This window comes from Nannospalax galili, unplaced genomic scaffold (assembly GCF_000622305.1).
Source record: "Nannospalax galili isolate Female #2095 unplaced genomic scaffold, S.galili_v1.0 scaffold105, whole genome shotgun sequence".
In the NCBI taxonomy this organism is placed as follows: domain Eukaryota; kingdom Metazoa; phylum Chordata; class Mammalia; order Rodentia; family Spalacidae; genus Nannospalax; species Nannospalax galili.
The window spans coordinates 1,014,155-1,035,799 of record NW_008354502.1 but is presented as its reverse complement, the minus strand read 5'-3'; the positions used below and the strand labels follow the sequence as shown (position 1 = coordinate 1,035,799).

At 37.7% G+C, this 21,645-nt stretch overlaps 2 protein-coding genes across 2 annotated transcripts; one reads left to right on the top strand and one right to left on the bottom strand.

The window, feature by feature from the left end:
• Positions 1-6,952: 6,952 nt before the first annotated feature.
• Positions 6,953-7,912, top strand: LOC103748927 (olfactory receptor 13F1). The gene has a single exon (XM_008851707.1). It carries the CDS (start codon positions 6,953-6,955, stop codon positions 7,910-7,912), a length of 960 nt encoding a protein of 319 aa, XP_008849929.1.
• A 10,935-nt stretch (positions 7,913-18,847) lies between these two features.
• On the bottom strand, positions 18,848-19,822 carry LOC103748936 (olfactory receptor 13C4). Its single transcript, XM_008851712.1, has one exon. The coding sequence runs from the start codon at positions 19,820-19,822 to the stop codon at positions 18,848-18,850; it is 975 nt and encodes a 324-aa protein (XP_008849934.1).
• Between the last annotated feature and the right edge of the window lie 1,823 nt (positions 19,823-21,645).

Genomic DNA, 21,645 nt, shown 5'->3' with positions numbered 1-21,645 from the left:
TCCTTGTGATTGATCTGTATGGAAGTCCAATATATTCTTTGGTTCCCCCAACTATAGCTTGGAGAAATTATACTTTGTTTTGTCATAAGGATGGTGGGACAAGGGGGTCAGATGCCAAGCACTCCACTCGGAAGGAATTTTACACAACAATGTCTATAGACACATAAGAGAAAAACTAATATATTATTAAACATAATAAACATAATTCCATATTTTATATAAGTACATATACAATAAGCAATTCCACTGTGCTCAGTGCAGCTTTGTAAGAGATTAAATTATACAACCATTTCAATACTGTGCATGTCCCTTTCCATAATGCATCTGATTTGAATCATGCACAGGCATATGATAACTAAGGGATTCTCTCTAAAAGTTCAGTTAGAGGATAGTTTGTCTTATGAATGCACTCAGCATCAGTCTAGGTGAGATTGGCCCACTGACTTCAGTTCCAGGATTGTGTTCCGGGCTGTGTCTGAATAGAAACAGGCCATCATCAGAAGGTTGCTAGGGAGATTAACTTATTTCCATTGCTTAAAGCAGGTATTTGTTCAGTTCTGTTCACATGTGGTGGAGGGTTGTGGGTGAGAGGGTCCTAGGTCGCTAACAGATTGCTAGACAAATTGTTTGGAAAGAGGTTCACGTATAGCCTAAGCCAAGTGGAGCTGCTAAACTATTTTTGTGTATGCCTTCCTCACAATCAAAATTAATCATCATATCTTTCAATGATGAAATGGGGTTAGATATAGGGATATGCCTAAGGTATAATACAGTCAGTTAAACACTGAACGTTTTCCTAAAAGAAAGAAAAAGGCAAAAGTGTTCACCATCTCTCCTACACATCTGTATAATATTGTACTGGATGCTATATCTCATGTAATTAGTCAGGGGAAATATCAAAGAGTTAGAATTGGAAGGAAAGACAGAAACTATCACTATTCAAAGACAATTGGATTATATATATAAACAACTATGAAAATTATCAAAGAATACACAGTTGTTATTAAATTTAAAAAAAGACCCAGCTGTCAGGATGTATCTGAATATTTGAAATAGCTACATTAAATAATTGGGAATTACTTTATTTTAAATACTATTCACAATAGAATTAAACAAATATAATTGATAACAGAAGTGGTACAAGCCTTTTTTTATATCAAACAGTTTAGACAAAGTTTAAAGAGGACCTATAAAATGAGATATCTAAACTATATATCATGTTGAGAAGGTCCTTGGATTAGAGCCTCAGTCTCATTAAAAAAATCAGTCCTTCTCAACATGAAATACAGATTAATGTTATCCCACTTAAAATTCAAGCATGATCAGGTATGGTGGCACATGCCTATAACCCTACTACATGCCAGTAACCTTGGGACACTGCAGTACTAAGATCCCAAGATTGAAACCAGCCTGAACTACATAGTGAATTAGAGTTTTAGGCCAGACAAGGCTATATGGAGAAACCTCTTGAAAACAGAAAAGTAGGCAGAGGCTTTGGAGAGATGAACAAGATCAGTCTAAAACTTATATGGTAATAAAAGAACCTAAGATAAGATCAATAAACGAAAAGCAATCTTGAAAAAGAAGGGTAAAGGTAAAAGATTTCTAACTTTCTACCCCATTATAAAGCAGTATAATCTTGTACTGATCAAGCCATTGTTTTACCAATAAAAAGAAAGATGAACAGAAAAATGGAACAGAATGAAGGGGTACAGAAAGGGTATCACACATCTGGCTAACTAATTTTCAATTCAGAGCTAAGGCAGTTTAACGGGAAAAGGTTAATTTGTTTTTTCAGCAACTAGTACTCAAGTAACTGATGTACTTCTTTCAGAGCAGATACAACAACAAACTTGAAGTACATAATAGATCTAAATAGCATGTTTAATCTATAAAATTCCCTGCAGAACACTCAGAATATTTTTTAAAAAGTCAAAGATTCATTACATAGATATATGCATTACTTTTTTATTATCGCTGTGATAGACCACCTGACATAAATCACCTAAAGCAAAGAATTAAATAATTTGGCTCACAGTTTCAGAGGGTTCAACCCCATGAGTTTGGCACCAAACATTTGTGCAAAACATCAAGGTAGAAGGTGCACAAGATAGAAGAGAGATGTTAATTTTATGGTGAACAAGAAGGGGAGTGGGTGGGAAGGAAGGAGTCAGGGACAAGATACACCTGAGAGTCTGCCTTCAATTTCCTAATTTCTCCAGATAGGCCCGATATCCCAAAGTTTCCAGAACTTCTCAGATAGCACCAACAACTGTGGACCAAACCCCCAACACATGAGCAATTTGGAGGGACACATCATAGTGAAATCAAGACATTCCACCCACATCTCCCACAAGGCACATATGTTAGGAGCTTGATCACTAGCTATTGGGATTATTTTGGGAGCTTCTGAAACCTTTGGAGGGGTGACCTGCTTGAAGACATAGGTTACTGGGTATGGACCATTGGGAGGATCTTGTTCCTGGTTCCTTCCTGTTCCTCTCTCTGTTTCCTGTCCCACAGGAAGTGAAGTGAATAGATCCTCTTGTTCACATGCTTCCACCAACTACAAATGCTTAAGGTCAAATAACCACAGACTGAACCTTCTAAAACCATGAGTCAAAACAGTAATTTTCCCCTTTCAGTCATTTATGCCAGGTACTTGATCACAGTAACATAAAAGGGATTAATACAGAAAATTGGTAACAGGGAAGAGGGATCATTGCTGTAACTAATCAGGTAGTTTCTAAGTATTGGAAATAGTTTGTGGATTTGGAGATTCAGGCAAGTGAAGTCCTAGAATGCAATAAGTAGAGCAAGGTCAACAAGTCTGGTGAGAGCTCAGATGACCACAAAGACAATAGAAATGTGAACAGTAAAGACTATGCTCATGAGTTTTCTTATGGGAACAAGGACTCTGTTAGAAACTGGACTAGAGTCCATTTGTGTTACATTCTGACAAAGAATTTGTTTATATTTTGTCTACTCCCTGATATTTTGATGAGACTAAATTTAAAGGTGGTGAACTTTTAATGATTTTATTGGGTAAATCTCAAGACAGCAAAGGATCTGGCTATGGCAGAGATATTGTAAGCTGCTTTTAGTCAGCTATACAATGATGATTGGGAGGAAAAAGCAGAGTAAGAAGATTTGATAAACTGCTCAGTCAGACATAGAACACATTTCATGCTGAGGAAAAGGAACGCTTAGTTGATAAAGAGATTAGAGCCATTAAAAAGAAAATAAGCACTTTGCACCTGGACAATAAAAAAGATGTCTTGAGTGCATCTTAGAAATTATTCCTACACCCTGTCCAAGAGCTCAGGAATAGAAAGGTTTCAACTCCTTTGACTTTCCTTTGAGGAGGGCCACCTAGGGGGAGTGTTTTCCTGCACTCAGTCACCTAGGCATTCAGAGGCCACTATAGTGATAATCTAGGGAGCTGGGCTACCGCTTGAGCCGGCAGCCAACCTTAGCATTCTCCACATGGTGCTGGTTTTCAGGAAGTAAGAAAAAGGAGTTACTGAGGCTACCACCCAAGACATGATGGTTAGTTTGAGTGTCAACATGATTGGAATTAAAAGCACTTAAGAGTTTTTCATGGGCTGGAGAGATGGTTCCACAGATAAGACCACTGTCAGCACTTGAAGATAACCCAGGTTTAGCTCCCAGCTCCCACATGTTGGCAAACAACCGTCTGTAACTCCAGTTCCAAGGGATCTGACTCCCTTTTCTGGGCTCCGTGGGCACTGCAAAACACAGGCACACTTACATGCATGCCATCAATATACTCACACAAATAAAATAAAAATAATAAAGATTTTTTTTTTTTTTAGAAAAAAGAGTATATGTGTCTATGAGGATGTGTCTATGAGGACACTTTCAGAGAATGTCTAAAGAGTAAAGACATATTCTAATATTGGGTGTCACTGTCCCATAAGCTAGGAGCCCAGACTGAATAAAATGAGAAAAGCACAAAGCCAGACCAGCACCAGCACTCCCCTGGCATCATCTTCCTGGCCACAATGGTGTGAAATACTCTGTTCCATGATGCTTGCCCTGCCATGATACACTGACACCTCTGAAATTATGACCCGAAACCACTATTTCCTCCTTGAAATTGTTTATGTCACTAGTAAATCTGTCTAGTTCTGATGTTTTCTCTGTAGAAAAGTACTTAATTATAACTTTATTTTTATTAAATTTTTGCAAATTTAATATAATACATCTCAATCATATTTAGACCCCCTCCCCTATCCATATCCACCACTAGATTTTACGCTTTCTATCATATATGTCAAGGCTTATTGAGCCATGTTTGTGTCTGCTAATGTTCCTTGGTGGGAGTCTATCTACTGGACCCTGGTCAACCTATTTGGTATCACTCTCTTAAAGTAAACCAACTCTCCCTCTTCCAGTAGTCGTTGGTTTCTAACAGTTCCTCAACTAGGGTTAGGGCTTCTCAGTTTGGGCCTTCTTCCCCCTTCCCTGCTCTATGCTGGGATTTTATCTGACTTGAGGTTGTAGGGGTCTTAGGCATGCTGTCACCATTGCTGCAAGTTCAAACGGGCAACTTCCCAGGTGCTTGGAAAACTCTGTTTCCTTGTGGTCATCAGCCACCTCTGGCTCTTACAATCTTTCTGCCCCCTCTTCTGCAATGATCCCTGAGTCTTGAGTGGCAGAGGTTTATTTAACTTTTAAACAAATGCTTAATAATTTTACCTTTTGTCATTTATTTCTTTATTCTTTAAAATTAAATTACTTGTTACCAATGAAGTCATTACAATCTTTTAAAACATAATCTTTGTCATATTTTATTCCAAACTTTATCAACTATTAAAGTATTCTTTTAAAATAGGGTTCCTGTTTCCATTAGAGATTTTATTCTATTTATGCTTACTGTAATTATTAATATATTTTGTTAATTCTTACTGTTTGTTTTTTAAATTGTAGCTCTTTTATTTTTGCTATTGTTAGAGGAGGAGGAGGAGATTTAATTTGGTCCAGGTTACTCTGCCACAAGATCGTGCACTAAAGTAGAAACCAGAAGTCTGAGATAGACTTTTCAGGAAACTATTTCCAGGCTATAGTACTTATCAGATATGAAATAAAAATAGAATCAAGCTTTACTTCTAATTCATTAGAAACAAGTAAAGCTCATAGACTAGAGACAGATTTAACATTTAAGTATCTACTACACATTATGTTGCTTGCTTTACACAGTATCTCTATCCTCACAACATCCCTGAAATAGTAATATTGTCACTGATGTTTTATAAATAACCTAAAGTCAATGGGAATCATCAACTTGCTCCAGATGACAGAAATGATGTGGTAAAGTGGGAAGTGTTTGTTGCGATAAAGCTCTGGGCTTTCCTGTGAGCAATGTAATCCCATAGCTAAAGAAGTAGATCTTTTTCATGATCCCAGGGTCTTGAAGGTTATATGCCTATATACAGGCCCAAAGGGTGCAAGTAGAGGATTTGGAGTTGTGCTTTAAGAATCTTGACTATAGTTCAAATGTAAACATCTTTAAGAATAAGGACATATTTGATAAGTGGAATAAATTAAATAATGGGCACATTATAATTTATTACTTAAGAAGAAAGTTACTCAATCACAATTGTACAGCAAAAAAACTTCAGTGTGTTCTCCACAAATCATCATATACTATGAACCATCAATGCCTCACTTAGAAAACAGGCAAAGTACAAACAGATATAATAAAACTCAGAGAGACAGAGCCTACAACTAGTGTTCTGAGGGGTCAAGCTGCTTTTATGTGATGAAGCTATCTTCCTCAAATGAAATGTATTCTTTACACAAGTGCATTTCCATTTTCCATAAAGAATACCTACAAATCTTGTCATTAGCCATCATCAGGAAGAAGAACCACTTGACTCTCCTTCACTCAGCTTGTCTATGCATAATATGAAACTCTCCTTCCACTTGAGGGAAAAATAAAGACATTATCCATTCCCCTTAATATTACTGTAGCCAACCTGACTGACTTCATAACATTTAGGGAATAAAAATTTCCATCCCCAAACAGTGTCAACAGATATATGTTTATTCCTTGTTTGAATTATACCACAATTAGACCAAACTGATGATAATTGGATCTATGGGACATCATCCCCAGAGTTTCGGTCTTGGTAATACTATAGACAGATTTGTAACTTTAATTTGTTGTGTTATCTGGAAACATTTCAAAAGCAACAAATAGATTAAATTGCCTTCCAGTGCCAGAGGCTGGTCCTTTGGAGGATGTTTCTACAGCACAGTCACCAAGGCAACTACAGCAATATGAAAGATGCAGAGGCTATATGCCCCCCACCACCAGAGTATCCATCATCACTTTCTTGGGTTTGAAAAAGAAACTCTAGCTTGTTCTCCTATGTTCAAAGTCTTCAATTAATTTAATTTATACCTATGGAAATCTGCACATTTTTTACTGATCAGCTCTTCCAACTCACTTTAGACATATCTTTATAAGTGGCAGAAGAAACTGTGAAATTGGAACTAGAGATTTTCCTGATAAGAAAACTGTTTCCAAGCTAGAAGAGGAAAATTTTCTCAGTGACTCAAAGGTAAATACATAGCTGTAGATCAGTTATAAATATAGTTTTAGAAAAAGAAAGAAAGCAAAAGGTTGTTTCCTTTGTTCCCTCTTGATGTTTATTAAATAAACTCGTCTACCACCCCCTTGACATTGGAAAAAAGTCGTGTTGCAAAAATAGCACGTTCTTCATGTCTCTGTTGACTTCATAGTTATATTAATGAAATATTGTTCAGACATGTGCTGCTATAATAATATTCTAGCCCAAAGAGTGTAAGCCACAAAGTCATATGAAAAGAAAATGTGAGAAAACATGAACCAGGACTCTTTGTTTTCTATATAACATCTGATGTAATGCTCATGTACATATACAAATGAATAAGAGATATTAAAATGGTCCAGGCAAACTGGACATCAGTCACAGTGTTTTTCTTCCTGGGATTTTCCCACTATCCTAAAGCTGAGGTCATTGTATTTATGCTGTGTCTAGTGATGTACCTTATCAACTTGCTGGGCAATACCATTCTGATTTCCATCACCATCCTGGATTCCCACCTTCACACTCCCATGTACTTTTTCCTCAGCAACCTCTCCTTTCTGGACATCTGGTATACCTCTTCTGCTCTCACTCCTATGCTGGCAAACTTTGTTTTGGGGAACAATACAATCTCATTCTCAGGATGTGCTTTTCAGATGTACCTCTCTCTTGCCATGGGCTCCACTGAATGTGTGCTCCTCTCTATGATGGCTTATGACCGGTATATTGCCATCCGCAACCCCCTGAGATACCCCATAATCATGAACAGGAGGATCTGTGTGCAGATTGCAGGCAGCTCCTGGCTGACAGGCTGCCTCACTTCCCTGGTGGAAACCGTGTCTGTGCTTCAGCTGTCTCTCTGTGGTAACACCATCATCAATCATTTCACCTGTGAAATCCTGGCTCTCTTGAAAATGGCTTGTGTAGACACTTCCGCAGTGCAGTTAATCATGCTCGTGATCAGTGTCCTCCTTCTCCCCTTGCCAATGCTGCTCATCTGTGTCTCCTATGCACTCATCCTCTCCAACATCCTGAGCATTAGCTCAGGGGATGGTCAAAGCAAAGCCTTTTCAACATGTGCAGCCCACTTGACTGTGGTGGTTCTGTTCTACGGAACAGCTCTCTCCATGTATCTGAAACCCTCAGCTGTAAATTCACAGGAAATAGATAAATTTATGGCTCTGGTATATGCTGGGTTAACACCAACGCTGAATCCTATTATCTATAGTCTACGGAACAAAGAAGTAAAAATGGCTGCGAAAAAACTGCTGATTAGAAATCCCTTTATCACTATATCAACTTTCATCTTCAAATAATATTGGAACAAGCACGCTCATCTAGATAATCTTCAGCATCCTTCAGAAAACTGCATGATAGGCAATACAAATGAAGGCTGTGTTTGTGTTTGAGACAGTCTCCCTGTAGCCTAGCTGGCTTGGAACTTGCTATGTAGGCCAGGCTGGCTTCACTTTCACAGAGATTCACCTGCCTCTGCCTCTTGAATGCTGGGACTAAAGACATGCAGCAACATTCCTGGCCTGAAAATACTCATCTTTAATAAGATCTCAGCATTAAGCCCTATATCCTGATTTACTTGTAAACAAAATATTTTGTATCAACGAATAATTTATACAGAACTATGCTTTCAAGGAAGAAGTTAGCATTTTTGTCTGTTAGTATGAACTTAAAATTATGCAACTACCTATTCTTTTGTATTTGATCTGCTAAATTATTTCAGTGCCCAGCTGTGGGATAACCATGAACATAAGTAATATAAAAAGAAGGTCAGGGCTGAGCCAAAAGAGATGGCTCAGCGGTTAAGAGCACTGACTGCTCTTGCAGAGGACCTGGGTTCGATTCCCAGCACCCACATGGCGGCTATGAACCGTCCTTAACTCCAGTTCCAGGGGAATCTGAAGCCCTCTTCTGACCTCTGTGGCACTGCACGACACAGGTACACTCACATACATGCAGGCACTATACTCATACATATAAATTTTTTTTTAATTTTTAAAAAGGAGGTAGAATTGTTAGCCCAGTACACTTTGAAGTATTGTGTTCTCAGCAATTTGTCATTATCTCTGCACTTAGAAAGATATTTTAATTAGTAAAAAAATATAGTTCAAGAAATATATGTATATACATGTATATTTCATAAAATCAATTGACCATAACTTTTTGTTACTATTCCAAGATTCTAAAGCGTTAAAATGTATAAAATATTGTTTAAGATTTGGTGAGGCAAAGTAGTGACTGCTGTTTAAGGTGTATGTGTAGGGCAATGAATGAATACATGCATGTATAAGCATGTCATAATAAGGTCTGTACAACTGAAAGCCAAAGTATAAATTGCAATACAAGTGTAACAGTTGAGAGATCTTGATTTACAAGAAAAGGTCAGAATATTCTCACACTGTACTTTGGTGACAATGAATTCGTCAATTACTCATCCACGATATTATTCTTTAAAGCATGTTGAATAATTGGGCTGAGGCTGTAGTTGAATAGTAGAGTGACTGCCTAGCATGTGTGAGGCCCTGGCTTCAATCCCCAGTACTGAAAGAAAAAGCATGTTGTTTCACCAGCCAAGGAGGGCTAAGAAAGAAAGAAAGAATCCTACCCACTAATGCTTATATTTCAAAAGAAATGACTTTTAATGTAGGCATATATTGCATAAAATGATTCGTGAATATATTTAGAGTGTGTGAGCAAAACTATGTGAGTTATGACTTCACCATGATATTAATAAATGTTTGTCTTTATCTTTTAAACCCTATTGGAATGTGGGGAATAATGTGGCTAATATAAAGGTTACTTCCTTGGAATTAATGTGGATGATGGCTTTATCCTGTGGAAAAAGTACCTCTGGATACCGTAGACAGAAGTCTCCTGTGAGCCTTAGGTTCAGAGAAGGTTAGATAATTAAATATGAGTATTAGTTCAGCACCAGGATGTATTCTTATAGTCCCAGCACTATAGAGGATAAGGTAGAAGAAGGATCATGAACTGATGCTGGTCTGGGACGCATAGGATCTCCTCCCCAATAAAGAGAAGAGGAAGAAAGGCAAAATAAGAGACAGGAAAGATAAAGAAGGAGGGACAGAGGAGAGGAAGGAGAGAGGAAAGGAGGTTGGAGGAAGAGATTACCACACGAGCTCCGCACCTGAACAGCACAGCACTCAAAAAATGACTCAGTCATGAGTGGATGGATTTAGGAAAAAACATGCAGGAAGAACATATTCAGTGAGGTGGATTCTGCTCATGATCTCAATCCAAATGCTCTAGGGATTCATGATGCTAAGCTCTGTCAATTCAGAATCTCTCTGCAGGTGGGGACTGTTATTTTTATTTCATCCTTATTTAAACATGTCACTGTCAGCGCAGTGACCATGATATGGTTTTGGCTAACTGAAGGAAGGAGTGTTAAACTTACTACTCACATTCTTAGAGGATGTGCATGAGTGAGACACTGCCTGTGTAGCAGAACAAGAAGCTGTCCAGAGGCAAAACCCAGTGACATGGCTTCAGCCTCCTGGTTGGAATGTCACAAGCCTAGAGAGGGCCCTCTAATTTAGGTGCTTTTGCAGTAGTCAAGTTGGAGTTGCTGTGAGGGAGCATCCAGTTGATCCTTTGTTTGAAATACTTACATTCATTTTACTTTTGTTTTCCACTGTACAAGTGATTGACCCCAATGGATAAGTGAATTTACTCCTATAAATTTACTTTTGACTTTCAGAGAGCAGTCATGATTCCAAGGTCTAAAGGAGAATCTTGCTGGGAGCCCCTTCAGATACATTCATGTGAGCTGAAAGGAGACACACTTTCTTGCTTTTGCAGACACACAGTAAATAGCAACTCATATAGATCATTAGATTCATTAATGACTGATAAGCCTATCTTTGAAATATCCCTGACCTATTTTTGATATTCAAAAGGGTTTATTTGATGTTTTATGTGAACCTTTCTGTAAGTTAGGCAATTTAAAAAATATTTATTTATTTTTATTTTATATATATGAATGCTTGCTTGCATGTATATATGTATACCTTCTACATCCCTGTGGAGGTCAAAAAAGGACAATGAATTCCCTGAAACTATAGGCAGTTGTGAGCCCCAATGTGGGTATCAGGAACCAAAACTGGGTCCTCTGCAAGAAGATGTGCTTTTAGCTGCTGAGTTGAGTATCTCTCTAGTCCTCTTGAAAGTTTTCCAAACTGACTAGAAGATGATAATCTCTTGGAATTCTTGCTAAAGATATGCTCAGAATCAACCTAAATTCCCTGAATCATGCTTTGTGGGAGAGAAATATCTTAACTTGTATGTCTCATAAGAACTACAGACTTTCATTATGTTACAATTATAGGAAACATGGACACCAAGCATTAAATGAAAAGATATGAACTATATTACTTAATGTTCTAGAATGTTGGAAAATAGATGTATGTCAAGAAGATGAGATCTTCCATATGTCCATATCAGAACTGCTCTGAATTTTAGAACAGAATGTGCTGTCCACTAGAACTCCTCACAGAACACCAGAGAAAAGGACGATTCACTCAATAAAGGGAAATTTTTGAGTGCACATTACTTGGAACTGGTTCAAAGGAGAACTGTTCAAATAAGGCTTGACTCCACGGTGTTTGACACAATTCTTGTTTGTGTAGAGAAAAGAGAAAAACCAAATGCATCAATTTAACTTAATAAATGGTTTCTATATCTATTCAGAAGGAAGGAATTTTTTTTGAGATTTTTTTTGAGGGAGAAGCATAATCCACCATTTATTGATTATTTATTTATTTAGAATATTTTTATTGGTCCAAAGAGAGGCAATTTTTAACACATTTTTTTCCAGAAATAACGAAGTAGGTTACATAAAAATATACATACAATGAAGTTTAAGGTGGGGGAGAGTAGGAATAAGGATCCAAAGACCAAAGGATTTGCCAACATGAGGTCAACTTCGGTGGAATAATTAAGGTTTCCATTTCTGTTTTGGGGTTTTTTTTGTTTTTGTTCCGTTTTGTTTTGCTTTGCTTTGCTTTGCTTTGCTTTTGTTTTGTTGTTTTGAAAATCCTAACTAGTTTATTAGGCTTGTTAACAGAGCATAAGGTGGGAGCTTATTTACAAAAGAGTGCCCCCCCTCCATTTATGGCTGTGCTTGAAAGACTCAAATATAGATCCTGTGACTTCCCGACAGCTGCATATAATGGCGAGAGTGCTGTTTTATGGCATTCTTGGCTTATATATCCTTAGCCCCTCCCCCTCATGCAGCTAAGGTCCACTGATTGGGTGGAAGGGGTGACTGACTCCCCCCTCGACTCCTTGAGAAGCATGGGAAGGAGGTGTGACTATAGATTGCTGGCATAGTGGTCGGAGGACACTTCCAGGTAATACTCCACCCCTTCCTCCTGCTCTTACATTCTTTCAGCCAACCTCTTCCACAAATGTCCCCAAGCCTTGGGGGGTCAAGGGGGTGATAGGATGATTTTCTCCCTGTTGTGTCCAGATACTGAACTTTCAGGTCTCTGCAAGTTTTCCATGGGCCGTTGGCACATTTCAGTGGGATCCCAGCTATTATAAGGATTTGGTGCTAAGATCCACAAATGAGGGCAAACAAATGCCTTTTGTTTTTCTGAGTTTGTGTTATTTCACTTAGTATAACAGTTTCTAGTTCCATCAATTTATCTGCAAATTTCATGATTTCCTCTTTCTTTACTGCTGAGTAGAACTCCATTGTGTAAATATACCACATTTTCATTAACCACTTGTCAGTTGAGGGGCACTTAGGTTGCTTCTGTCTCTTAGCTATTGTGAAAAGAGCAGCAACAAACATGGTTGTACAAGTGTCTCTGCAACAGAATGAGTATTTTGGGTATATGCCGAGGAGTGGTATAACTGAGTCATATGGTAGTTTAATTTTTAGTTTTTTAAGAGTTTTCCACACTGTTTTCATTAGGGGTTGCATGAGTTTGCACTCCCAGCAGAAATGAATGAGCATTCCATTTTTTCCACATCCTCACCAGCATTTGGTATCATTTGTTCCCTTGATCTTAGCCAGTCTGACTGGGGAAAGGTGAAATTTTAAAGTGGTTCTAATTTGCATTTCCCTAATTACTAGTGATGTTGAGCAATTGTTTTAACATACAACAAAATGATCATTTTAGGAAAACTGGCTTTGACCAATGAAAGCATGGCAGAGTGACGCTGGAAAAGAGATTAGAAAAACTGAGTGTGTAACCTGACATCCAAGGCACTACTTTTTAATATGTGAATTATGCTGATGTACTGTAATGCTCTCATTACATGCTTTAAAAAAATCATTGGATGTTGTATTGAACTTGACTCATGGGGCGATAAGTTTAGAGCCAGGAAGATATTAGAAATCCAGTGTATTTATTTTTTTAAAGTTTATGTGTGCGTGAGTGTATTGCCTGCATGTGTATAAATGAACCTGTGTCATTCAATTCCTGTGGAGGCCAGAAGAGGGTGTTGGATCCCCTGGAACTGGAGTTAGGATGGTTGTTAGCTGCCATGAGGATGCTGGGAATCGAACCCGGATCCTCTGCAAGAATTGACAATGCTCTCTTCATAAAATTTTAATTGAATTTTTGTGTATTTCATGCAGAATATCTTAATCAATCTTAACCATCTTTATACTCCCTTCCCCACTGGCACCCTCCCACAGACCTCCCACCCCCCCAGAATTAAGTGTTAAGGCCTGTTGTGTCAAGTTAATGTCCCCAGACATTCCTCAGTGCCAGTTCATCCACTAAGGTCTAGTCAGTCTATCTGAAGTTCCTCACTTTAAGATCAGCTCTTCTTCATCTAGGAGTAATCAGCTGCCAATATTTCTTCAGCTAAGATTGGAATCCGCTGCCCATTTCCCCACTTCTGTGCTGGGTTTTTTCCTGCTTGAATTTGCATGGGTCTTGTGCATGCTGACACCATTGTATTAGGTTCATATGAATAGAGTCCCAGGAGCTTGTAGGACTCTATTTCCATATGGTCATGCACTTGCACCCTGGCTCTTATGATCTTTCCATCTCCATCTTCCCTGAGCCCTTGGTGGGCGAAGTTTAATATAGGAGCCCTGTCTAAGAACCCAGATTTGGCAGACTCTTAATTTCTACACTTTGGCCATTTGTGACATCTTGTATTCCTGGCCCTCTGTTGCATGAGAGAGATTCATTAATGAGAATTAACATATTCATTTAGTGTCCTCTTTATCCCTTGTTCTATGTTCCGTGGGCCTCAGGTATAGAAGTTGCATTGTAGTTGTGCCACTTAAACTTGGACAAATCACAGACAATGTCTGTGTGTTACCAGTTGTGGTACTTGGTAATAGTCTCCATCTGGTGCAAAAGGATCTTCTTTGATGAGTGGTGTGTTGGTTTGAATGCAAAAGGATCTTCTTTGATAAGTGGTGTGGTGGTTTGAATGAAAATGTCCTCCATAGGCTCCAAGTATTTGGACATTTTGTCCACAGTTGTTGGTGCTGTTTTGGGAGGGCTTAGAAGGTGTGGCTATCCTGGAGGAAGCAAGTCATAGGAGGCAGGCTTTGAGAGTTCTTAAGCCTTGCCAGGTCTCAAGCTGCTCTCTTGTTTTCTGTGCCCGCTTGAAGAACTGAGAACTTAGCTATTGCTCCTGCTCCAGACACCTCCTGCCACCATGCCTCCCTGCCCTGATGGACTATAAATCCCCTGGAACTGTAAGCTGAAATAAATTTTTCCTTCTACAAGTTGCTTGGGTCAATGTTTCCATCACAGCAACAGAAAAGTAACTAATACAAGTGGTGACTGGGATATTTGTCTGTAAATAAAAGGATACATATTTTGCACATAGTTGAAAATTACTTTTGTGGAGGGATATGAGAGTCTTGGGGTTTTCTCTAAGGTCTATGACCACTCCAGCCATGTGTATTTGGCTATGCTTACAGTACCACGCATGAGTTTCCTCCCACTGAGTGGACTTTAAGTCCAATTAGGTAGCTGTTGATTACCGCCAAAATAAAAGTGCCACTACCGCACCAATGTTGTATGCTGTGCTAGTCATGGAAGAGAACGCAGGTGCTCCAAAGATGCTGAAGGGCTGTCCATGTGGCCAGGTAAACTAGGATGTAAAGTCACAGATACAAGAAAGATCTAGCCTGAGAATCAAAAAATATTATTTTTAATATTTTATTTATTATTTTTATTTTAGGTGTATGAGTGTATTTCTTGCATGTATGTAAGTGCACCCATGTGGTGCAATGCCTGTGGAGGTCAGAAAAGGGTGTTGGATCACCTAGAACTGGAGTTACGGACAGTTGTTAGCCACCATGTAGGTGCTGGGAACTGAACCTGGTCCTCTGCAAGAGCAATCAGTCTTAGTTTGTTGATAAAGTAGCTATGACATCTTTGAGTGAACATCAGGAGTGACAGTTGTTAGTTGGTCACTATGAATTGGAAACCAGTAGATTTTTGAAAATCTTTGGAAATAAAGGCAAGGGTTCTTAGAAATGTTCAGTGGGCAGAGCTACCACACACACACACACACACACACACACACACACGCACACACATACACACAAGTACATACACATGCACCTATATATTTTTGTACACTAACATATTTCTAGAGGTGTTGATTTTAATATCCATTTATAAACTGGAAACACTACTTCAGATTTCTATATCATTTCAACAGATCACCAAAGGTTTAATTCTAGCTTCTTCTTATATTTAAGTCTTTTCTGAATGTTAGAAACTTGGCCACTGCTGTTTTTATTTCCCCGTTTTACTAGTATGTCTATATTTTCCGTGCTCCCATGACTACTGTTATCCAGAGCCCCGTAAGGATTCCTTACTGTCTTTGCTCAGATCCTGACTACACACACTCGACTATTTTCACCAGGTGGACACTTTATGATTCCCCATGTTCATCTTCTCAGCATTCCATAGATCATACCAGTCCACAGCACATTGGTGACCCTGTTCTAATCATTCCTATGAAGGAGCCTCCACATCTAGAGCCTCCTGACTCTGCTTGGCTTCTGATTCTCCATCCCAGGATCACCCTTCGTGTACCCCACTTCTCTCTGGAACCCCATGCCATATTGACCTCTTCATGGACATTCTCTTCATGCCTCATGGACTCAATGTAACAAATATTTTAAGTTTTTGTATATATTATTACACATATATTAAAATCAATCCAAGTTTTCATATATTGATTCCACTTCTTAATTCTTTATAATTTTTTAAAATTTCATTAAATTTCTTTGAATATTAAATTGGGAGAAAAATACCTACCTTCATTGATATTTCATGAATAAACCAAGTGAGCCAGAGGTATCATTTCAGTGTTAAATGTTTGATAAGTCAAAGGTACTCCAAAAGATCTATATTGATTCCCTCCAGGGTTTATAGAGATGAACAGAGAACTAAGCTTTCTACTAAATTTCATGGAACATAAAAGTCTGGGATGATCTAAAATGCTGACTTTTGTAAGATTCTACTTAGCAAGAACATGTCCCTTCCAGTTGTTATGATTAATCCAAAATAAAATTTTAAATAGAAATTTTTCTGCTTATATGATAAGAAACTAATTTTATTTGCGCACCAATGCAAATATTGATGGATTTTAATGTACATGCAACATCTTACAGTTATTTGAAAACTGTTGAATAAATGCTTATATCTTTCATATTCTTATCATTTTCTTGATCAAAATGAGAAAAATTTCAGTCTACTTACCCCTGTCAGCTCTTGTGTTTAAATTTATTTATAAAGCTCAGAAGAACAAACAAAATCATAGTGGCCCTTTATAACATAGTGTAGATTACTTTTAATAATAAGCTCTGCTGCAGACGGAGCAATGTCAAATGGAAGAAAATATTGCAGAATAGCAGACCACTAAATGTGTTTATGTCATGGAAAGCAAAAGCAAGCTAGAAGCCATTGCAACTAAAGAAGACTAAGGAAATGTGATCACTCAGCACAGCACTCATTCTGGGTAGCATACTCAACTGGAAAAAATTAATTTTCTACAAAAAACTCCTAATTTTAGAAACTGGTAAAACTGAAATATTTCTCAACTATGCCAGATTTCAAAAAACTTTTGTATAGAGGCACAGATAGTAAACATTTTAGGCTCTTCACTCCACACTCTGTCACAATTCTGTTAGCATAAAAGGAGCTATAGACCAGATGTAATAAATGATTGTGTATGTGCAAATAATGCTTTATTTTTGGGTACAGCTATGGAGAAAAGTTTCATTTATTACAGGATTGGGCAAGTAAGTGTGCAAAGACAAAGGGATACATATTAACTAGAACTCTCTCTCTCTATATATATATATATAGAGAGAGAGAGAGAGAGAGAATCTTGAGATATATAGAGAGAAAAAAAAGAAAGAGAAAGAAAAATAAAGAAAGAGAGAGTAAAAAGAGAAAGAGAGGGATTTAACTAGCAGGCTACAATTTCCAACTAAGATCAATGTTGTGTTTTTGAGTTTGAAGACTGCCTAAAGACCTAATTCCTTACGTCTCTGCGACCCTAGTTTTTTCTCCTATATCCATCACCTGATTGGATGAAGTCCAACAATACAGTGAAGAATAGTGCATCTTACTCAAAGTCTACTTATTTGAACACCAATCACATGTAAAAAATACCTTCATAGCATCATCTCATTGGTATTTAACCAAACGTGGATTTGGCCAACAAAGTTGCCAAATCAACCTTCACATGATGATAAGATGGAATTTCCTGATTGTAATGTAAGAGTCACATATTTTTATTGTGGTGGTGGCTATAAGAATTTGCACTTGAGAATAAACTGCAGAGAACTATGTATACAGGTCTGTGCATACACATACATGCGTACATTTAAAATTAGTCAAACTTCAAAGCTGTGCATTCCAATTATAATTACGTAATTACATAACTGCCACAATATCAAACCAAAGATAGTTTTATGTCTTTGTTATTGTGCTACCATAACATAAAATGTCAGAATTATGGTATTCCCTGTGGGCAGCACATAATACTTTCAGATAAACTACTTTTACAACTTTATTTGAGTCTATAATTGTTTAGAGAAAACATTAGGCACACTCAAGTTTGATATGCATTATGAAGTATTGTTATTCTTTTAACTTATTTAATAGTTCAACAATGTCAGCATCATTCTTATCCAAGATGGCCACACATAAACAAGTGGTAGGACCTAGGTTTTGCTCAGGGTAATTGCTTGCTGACTACTAAATGAGATAACAGTGTGTGTTATTTTCCCATGTTGTTCATTGTATAGTCATTATGTTGAATGATATCTTTGATTGGTTTCTAGAAAGATCAACTGAAATTTTCAAATTTCCTTTAAATGCCTTGTTATTTTCAGACTTAGAATACGCATTCCAGCTTCTTCAACTCTGGCTCCTCAGCTGGTCTTAGGCCTGGAGTGAGCCTTTCAGCACCTTCTCATTTGACGTGGAGTAGTATAAATGTGTTTCCAGGAGACAGGGCCAGGAGGAATGGCCAATGACATATGGAAGAGATGTGGAACCTTAACAATTAGGAGCTGATAAAAGTTAGAAATGTTCATTATCATCCTTTATCTTCAAGTCTGCCTCTTTAACTGAATTCTTCAATTCAAAGTCAACAGGAAAAGTCATCCTCAACACCCTCTACAAAGAAGACATTGGAACACTTGATGTCTTGATGTAATGATGATTTTGTGCAATTTAATGAAGCCTTCCAATAACACTGAGAGCAGGGTTTATTTTATTTATTCCATTTCTGAAAATGAGGAATCTATAGTTTAGAAAAGTTGAAAAACTCACCCAATACTATTTAAAAAGTTTATGACAGAGCAGAATTATACTCCTACTGTGTAATTTCAAAACTCATATTCAATGTTTTCCGTTCTGAGGCAAAAAAAAGCCATACAGAAGCACTCAGTTCAGTTATCACCAGGAATCAGATTTCAAAGGAATTCGTTGTCTTTGAAAGAGATGAATCAAAACATTTGTGATCTTAGTTTATAGTAAATGAATGTTTTCAGTGATTCCAGTTGAGCATAGTTAGTAATAGAGAAGAATCTGTGACTTTGCTTTCAACACCATCCATGATTGCCCAGTCAAGTCATTTCTATGTCACTCTTAAATTTCAGTTTAAATGATAAATTCAAAATGTACAAATTTATGTAATAAAACAATGATTGACACACGCATACATTGTGGAAGACTAAATCAAGCTAATTATACATGAAAGCATTACATTTTTATTTGGGGTTTTTGCTTGACAGCTTTGCCACACAACAAATATTTCACAGCAGCTTTGACATCTTTATTCCTTAAACTGTAGATGATAGGATTTAACATGGGGGTTGCTACCCCATAAAACACAGAAAAAAGCCCCTCTGTAGCTTGAAAATTATCTTTCCCAAAGAGGTCTTGAGACTTGGGTCTTGCATACATAAAGAAAATGGTACCATAAAATATGGTCACCACAGTCAGATGAGCTGAGCAGGTGGAAAAGGCCTTGCGTCTCCCTGTGGCCGAGTTCATTCTCAAGATGGTGTAGAGGATGAACATATAGGAGAAAAAGATGACCAGCAGTGGGAGAACCAGGAAGGCCATGTTTGACACAGCTAAAGTAACAACATTGAGGGATATGTCAGCACAAGCTAACTTGAGGACAGCTAAGATTTCACACAAGAAATGATTAACAACGTTATTCCCACAGTAAGGCAATCTCATGGCAAGAGATGTTTGTACAACTGAATTTAGTAGACCAGAGAGCCATGACACAGATGCCATCAGCGTGCATACCCTCTTGTTCATGATGATGGTGTATCTCAAAGGGTTACAGATGGCCACATAGCGATCAAAAGCCATCATGCCCAGGAGGAAACATTCTGTTGCTCCCATTGCAAAACCAAAGAATATCTGCAAGACACAGCCAGAGAAGGAAATGTTTCTTTTCTTTGAGATTAGGCTCACTAGTGTTGAGGGAACAGAGGTAGCCGTGTAGCACAGATCCAGGAAAGAGAGGTTTCCCAGGAAGAAGTACATGGGAGTGTGAAGACGGAAATCAAAGACGCTCGCTAGGATCAGAACACCATTGCCAGTTAGAATCACTAAGTACATAGCCAGGATCAGAACAAAGAAAATGATCTCAAGTTTAGGGTGTCCAGAAAGACCCAGAAGAATGAATTCTTTTACAAAGGTCTGATTTATCCTATGCATGCTCCACATATCAGGATGTCAATGGAGTATCCACAATAAATATGTCCATGGTCAAGCAACAAGTATAACAAATATCTTGAGTGTTACTCTGTATAAAAAAGAGTCAAAAGCATTATCATTCTGTTGTCTTCAGTGGTGTTTGAGAAACACATACAAAGACATTGAGATTTCTCTGCCCTGGATCTACTATGTGGACATTGAGTTAGGACCAGAAGCCAATTCGGTAGTCTTCATTACTGAGGACAACGAATTTTCCATGCAGACAACACACCTGATTTCTTCATTTAGTCAGTTCTACTGGGAGAACAGCAAAGAAAACCAAGGACAACTCAACAGAGACTGGGGTTCCAATATAAATTTTGACCAGAATTGCTCAGATAAAAGAAGATTTATTCCTATACCTGTTTGTTTATCTACCTAAAACTCAGAATCCCTTTCCAGTCAGTTTAAGGTATTTTTTAGAAGGCAGTCCTTTCATCACAACAAATCAATACACATACACTGCAAGTCATATGTGTTCAAAGATTAACTCAACTATTGATTGCATAGTAGGAGCATTGCTATTTCATTATCTCGTCACAGCTTCATTTCACAGACTGTCTATGCTTCCATGTGATGGAGAATAATACATAAACTCTCTTCATTTCTTTTATTCTATGACTTTGGAGTTGTTCTTCATGATTTATTTTAAGTGCACCTGAGAAAATAGTAATAATGCTTCTTTTATATACGAATAGTAATAATGCTTTTTTATATATGAACATGTTACATTAATACTTTACTAAAATCAGGTGTATATTGTCATTATCCCTATTTTTCTCCAAATGAAAAAGACATAATATGGCCAATGTTATCCATTTTATAGTGAAAAGTAAAACATGAAGCTTAGGTCTTGACAGTTGGGTTCAGAGCTCCCTGGAATACAACTCCAAAAGCTGTTAAACTTTGTATTCCCAACAAACACACTCTAAAGTCAACTAGGCTAATTTTTCATTTAAAAAATCATTTAAAATGTTTTTAAAATTTGTATTTTATGTGCATGAGTGTTTTGTCTGCATGTATATAAGTGAACCACATGCAAACAAGGCCTTCAGAGGCCAGAAAAAAGCATCAGATCACTTAGGAACTGGAGTTATGAATGGTTGTTAGCTGCCTTATGGGTTCTGGGAATTGAATCTGGGTCCTCTGCAAGAGCAGACAGTGCTCTTAATGGCTGAGTCATCTTTCCAACCCTAATTCTTTCCATATTTGTAGATACAGGTTGGAAATGCCTGCTAGAAAAGCAACCTGGAAAACAACCAAGAGCATGTTTTTCTTTTTTCAGTAATCCACTGAGCCTTGTCTTTTTGTTTATTATACTTCAGACAATAAATATTATTGAAAAACAAATGCCATAAGCTTATTCCAGACTATAATGGTTGATTGCTTACCTTGAACACAACCCTATTCTAAGCCAAGTGAAGATAGGACAAGTTTGATTCAACATATCTGCCATCAGAAAGTTCACGATTCAGTGAAGAAAGTGAAAAGGCTACACGTGGAACAGATTGAAACAGAACATAACTCCAGTGTGACCATCTTTAATACTTAAGCATGCTCCAAAGGCTGTTAGGGAGAAACAAGTTGAAGATTCTGAAAGAAATTCAGAGTTAGGTTGGACACGGAAGCAGAAGCAATGAGGCAGGACTAGGAGATGAAGGGGAAAAGAGACTATCCCAGGAGAACCAGGCAAACGATGTTTAGGAGGACTACCTTCAGTGTATGCTTTTTGTGGAGTAGTTGTGGCAAGCATATGGGAAAAGGTAAATGGGAAAGGTGTATGT